The 4,873-nt window shown below is 56.0% G+C and overlaps 1 protein-coding gene across 1 annotated transcript; it reads left to right on the top strand.

Moving 5' to 3' along the window:
* Nucleotides 1-3,649: 3,649 nt before the first annotated feature.
* BLACAT1 (BLACAT1 overlapping LEMD1 locus) lies at nucleotides 3,650-3,751 on the top strand (the record flags this gene model as incomplete). The annotated part of the gene is made up of 1 exon (XM_080632987.1): nucleotides 3,650-3,751. The coding sequence occupies one exon, from the start codon at nucleotides 3,650-3,652 to the stop codon at nucleotides 3,749-3,751; it is 102 nt and encodes a 33-aa protein (XP_080489113.1).
* Nucleotides 3,752-4,873: the final 1,122 nt, after the last annotated feature.

Here is a 4,873-nt window from a genome sequence, read left to right as displayed (position 1 = left end):
GTGCCGGCTGTGCCATGGAGCACCTTCCTCCTTCCTCCTGCTTGGAAATGGGTTCTTTAGTAAGCAGGGAGGCCACCGCTGCTGAGTCAGCCCAGGGCTAATGAACACCCCGGCTGCCCATTGGAAATTTATTGCACCTATTAATTACAACCATTAACTGCAGCCAGTGAAATCCCTCTAATGAGGACCCTGGCGACTCTGCCATCCTCCAGCAAATGAACTGGGGGGGGGGGGAAGAACCAATGAGCTCAGCAGACTTTAGAGGAGCCGTGTTTTAATTAGCGCTGCTGCTCTGCAAACACGCCAGGCAGCATCTTCGCCCTTCATTATCTCCCTTTAAAGGGATGCTGCTGCTTTGCAGGTTAGTTTTAGCCCGGCCTCGTCGTTGTTGGGTTTCTAATGTGGTGCTGCTCATTATAGAAAGTGCTTTGAAGGCGGTTTTCTCGTAGGGCTGGTTGTAAGCAGCGAGATGGCCAAGGTTTGTGGGAGGAAAAGGGGGGGAAATAAAGGAAATAATGATTCCGAAAGCTTGGCTGAACACCAGCGATACTGGCAGTAAACTGAAATACAGCTACAGGGCTCCATCCACCCTCCTGCAGAACGGCTTTAACCTGCCCGGGGGGAGACTGAGATGAGCTCTTAGGCAGAAGCTCTTCCCTGTGAGGGTGCTGAGGCGCTGGCCCAGGGTGCCCACAGAAGCTGTGGCTGCCCCATCCCTGGCAGTGTTCAAGGCCAGGTTGGACACAGGGGCTTGGAGCAAGCTGCTCCAGTGGAAGGGGTCCCTGCCCGTGGCAGGGGTTGGAGCTGGAGGAGCTTTCAGGTCCCTGCATCCAAAGCCAGGTTGTGATTTGATGCTATATTATGGGAAGAAAGTCCCATGAGCTCTGAGCTTCTCCAAGGGTGTCTCCTAAGTGGATCTTAGAGAGCCAGGCTGGTGATCCCCAGACCCTCCTGAGCATCCCGGCTGCAGAGGTGGATGATGCTGACTCGCTATCACGAAATCCATTTGTGATGAATTTCTGGGAACGTTTCTACATTTCACTACAATTTATTTCATCCCATTCGGTTCCCGGCAAAACCATGGGAGCAATTTCCATTGCAAATGAGCTCATTTCCCAGGAAAACAAACCCCAACGTGGCAAAAGGCAGCTTTGAAATGTGGGGTTTCAAATGCAAAACTTCATGTGGGTTTTCTTCCAACCAAGTAGCTAAAAGTGGATTCAACGCCCTTGCTCAGCAATGGAAACGCTGGGGCACGGGAAGAAAATCAGCCGAGCACCCCTTCCCCACTGACATCCACTGCCTGTATCCCTGCCTGCATCCCTGCCTGCACCTCCCTGCTGACACTGCCCTGTCTCAGCCTGCTGCCTGCCCAGGGAAATGGGTAATTGCTGGCTCAAGGAATAGACTGTGCCCAGCTGGTTCAGAAAGACGTTTCTTAGGGCTGAGGGAGAAATGCCATTGCTAAAGCGAGCGTGCTGATTCCAGACAGCTCCCAATTCATCACTGTGACAGTGACAAACACGGCCCGGGGTGATGCACTTGACTAAAGGGAATTGTCCAGCTTCACATTCTTATTGCTCCTCATGTTTGCAGTGGAGCTTCAGCCAAATTGATCTCCCCTGCATAGGAAGGGCAGCACCGGGCTGTGGAGCAGGCCCAGCCCTTGCAAATCAGCGCTGCCCAAGCCAGTTCATTCCTATTTTCAAGCAGTCCTTGCTCCTTCAGGCCCCTTTTTCTACCTTTTCAAGAAGAACGGGGGCACTGGCCTCAGCTGGGCTGCCTCTGCTCCCCGGGCTCATTCATCATTGTCTGCTGCCTGAATGGGAGGCAGAGGCTCAGCCTGAAAAGCCTCCGTGCTACAAGCTCCTCTAAATATATCAATAGCTCCTAATGGAAGCCGGGGTCCCAGCCCCACCGCCCAGGCTCTCATGGGGGGCTCTGCAAGGGGGGGTGGCTGGGAGGGCCATAGGGGTACAGGGGGTGGCAGTGGGGACTGGTCCCCATGGGGACCTGGGGGTCTGGTGCAGACGTGTTTGCCTGGTTGATATGAAGGGTGTCAAATACTGGGTGAGAGCCCTGCATAGGCAAGGAAGGTGTTTGCCCAACCTGGTTTTGGCAGTGCTGGCTCAGAGCTGGTTGTGCCAGATCAGGGTGCCAGCTCCCATAGGTTTCAATGCTTCTCCCTTCCCATCATCCCTTCCCCAGCTGAAGCTGTGCAAAGCCAAGAGGATGCCGGGCTTGCAGGTGAGTGGTTCCCACCCCAATGGGCTGCCCCCATCCAGCCATTCCCTCCAATGTCCCATTCCCAGCCTGGTAACACAAAGCAGCAGCAGCACAAAGGGAGACCTGCATGTGCTGAGGAGCCATTCAGAACAGGAGGCACATGAAAGGGCCTGTGGTCACTGTGGGTGAGCTCCTGAGGTAGCCTGGTACAACATGGGTGCTGGAGACAGGTACCCAGATGGCTGGGGAGCAGGGGCAGCAGCACGAGTGAATTAAATGGGATGCTGTTATTGGCTTTGTGCTGCAGCTGGGCCCCTTGGAAAGGGGGAAAGAGGAAAGGCAGGGATGTGGGATCACCCCCTTCATCATCACCACTGGTGGAGAGTGTGGAGAGATGGGGGTCCATAGACCCCACTTGCTTTGGCTTCTTTCCCCCATGGTTAATGTTCTCCTGGTTGGCCCTGCTGGGGCTGGGGGCTGCAGGCAGCAGGCTGGGGGCTCCCAGCAGTGCCTGGCTGGTGATGGAGGTCACTCTCTGCTCGCTACTGCCAATGTCCATGAGCCTCGGGAGGTGACAGTGCCTCATACACTGAGGTTGCCACTTGGTCCCCAGGCAGCATCACCCTCATTGCATAGAGGGGTAAACAGAGACTACGAGATGTTCCCTGTTCATGGGGAGCAGACGCTGAGTCCAGGCGCTGCAGGGAGCTGTGGATGCTGTGCTTCCTCTGCATGGCTGGCGGATGGCACGGTCCTGGTGCTAAGGATGTCACTCGCTGGGCATCGAGCATCATAATCAGAGGTGATCACCAGCAAACTGTACAGAAGCTAAGAATGGAGCCAGGAGAGGATGCAGGGCTCATTCAGATACGATTTCTGCACGTTTCATATTTATTTCTATGTAAACCCAGCCTTTCACTTGCACCATCACACTGCAGCTGTGGGGCCATGACATGGGCCGTGCTCTGGGGCACCAGCGCACACAAAGGGAGTGAACCCTGCTCTTGGCTCTGCCTCTTTGTGCCATAACCGCTGGTGCCGGGGGCTCCCAGGGACCTCCCCCCCAGCCCTCGGACAGGCACCAGGCCCTGCAAGCTGTCCCCACGTCTGTCCTGGTTGTTCACTGCCGAGGAGAGGGGGTTTGACCTCCTTGTCTTTCACTGGGTGGGGAATTGGGAGTGCGCAGCCATGGGGCTGGACAATGGGATGTGCGCCCGTGCAGGGTGATGCTCTGGTGATGGGGGGGTCTGTCCCACACCCTCCATCCTGCCTGTGCATGGAATCACAGAACCAACCAGGCTGGAACAGATCTTGAAGATCAAGTCAAACCAGTACCATCACTCAGGAGCTGCCCTGACTCCTCTCCCTGTCCCCATCCAGGTCTCTCAGGGGTGCTTCCAACCCTCTCTTCCTGCTCCAGGTGATGCCCCAGTTCACCTTTGCTTGCTTCTGTGGGCTCCATGGCTTCTGCAAGATGAAGAGGAAGAAAGAAGAGTCCAGTGCGGAGCAGGAGACCGCAGTGTGAGGAGCAGGCTCCTGTGTGCATCCCACCGAGCCGTGCCTTGGGACCCATCCCCTTCCCCTTGGTACGCTGCGAGGGGCATTTGATGCCTCCTTTTTTCTCCCCTCTCCAAGGACCAGTTCCCCCCCAAGCATCACCCTCTGCCTGCACTGCATGGAGGGGTCACAGGGGCTGGGGGCTCGGGGATGGTGCTGGGCAGGGGAAGGGGAGCCTGGGGCTGAGCAATGGTTCTGCGGCCGTTGATCTGCTCCAACACATTTATCCTGCAGCTTCTCTCTTCTTCTCTCCCCTCCCTCTTCCCAGATTCTTGTGTGGCCAAAAGCATGGGGACGACCTTGCCAAGAGGCAGAAGCTGATGCTGTGGACGTTATCCTTGTGCTGCGCCCTCGGCACCTGAGCAGGCAGTGATGGAGGGGCCCTGAGCGGGGTAGAGACTCCCTCCTGAGCAACCGAACCTGCCCTTGCTCCAGCAAGTCCCAACACACAGACATGGAGGGGTCTCCAAAGCCAGAGCCAAATCTTGTCCTTCCTGGGGTCCTATTGCTGCAGAGCCTGGCCCTGGCTGGTGAGGAGTGGCTGAACATCAGAACGGAGCTGGTTTGGGGTTGGTTTGTGCTTTAAAGCAAGTGCCTGGGACTCCAGGAAGCCGATCTCCGTGTCCTGCCCTGCTCAGGTTTTCCCTGTGTCCCAGATATTCCTGTCATGTAAACCTGAGACAGGCACCACTCACCCACACCCGTTCCATGTGCATGGAACGCACCCCATGTGCACGTTCAAGCACTGGAGCTGCAGTTATTTTCCCAGCTCCCGGATGGATGCAGCTCTCCAGCAGCAATATGTTTTCTACCATGGCTCCGAGCAAAACGCTTTGCTCCTGGGTTGACCTCTATTGTGTTCATAAACGGCTTGCGGTGCTTTCTGATTCCCCCATCATAATGAGTTGACCTCTGGATTGATGGCTGAGGCTCCTTTCATCTCCATATTGCTTCCCACCAGCCTCCAGCCTTTTCTGTAGCAAACCTGCCTGGAGCCAACCCCATTCTGCTCACTTCCATGGATCTGCAGTGGTCAAATGGGGTTTTTCCTCTCTTTCCAATGCCAGCATTTGAACAGGGCAGCGTCTGC

Source organism: Psittacula echo (assembly GCF_963264785.1).
Source record: "Psittacula echo genome assembly, chromosome: 22".
Lineage (NCBI taxonomy): Eukaryota > Metazoa > Chordata > Aves > Psittaciformes > Psittacidae > Psittacula > Psittacula echo.
This window is presented reverse-complemented; position numbering and strand designations above follow the sequence as displayed.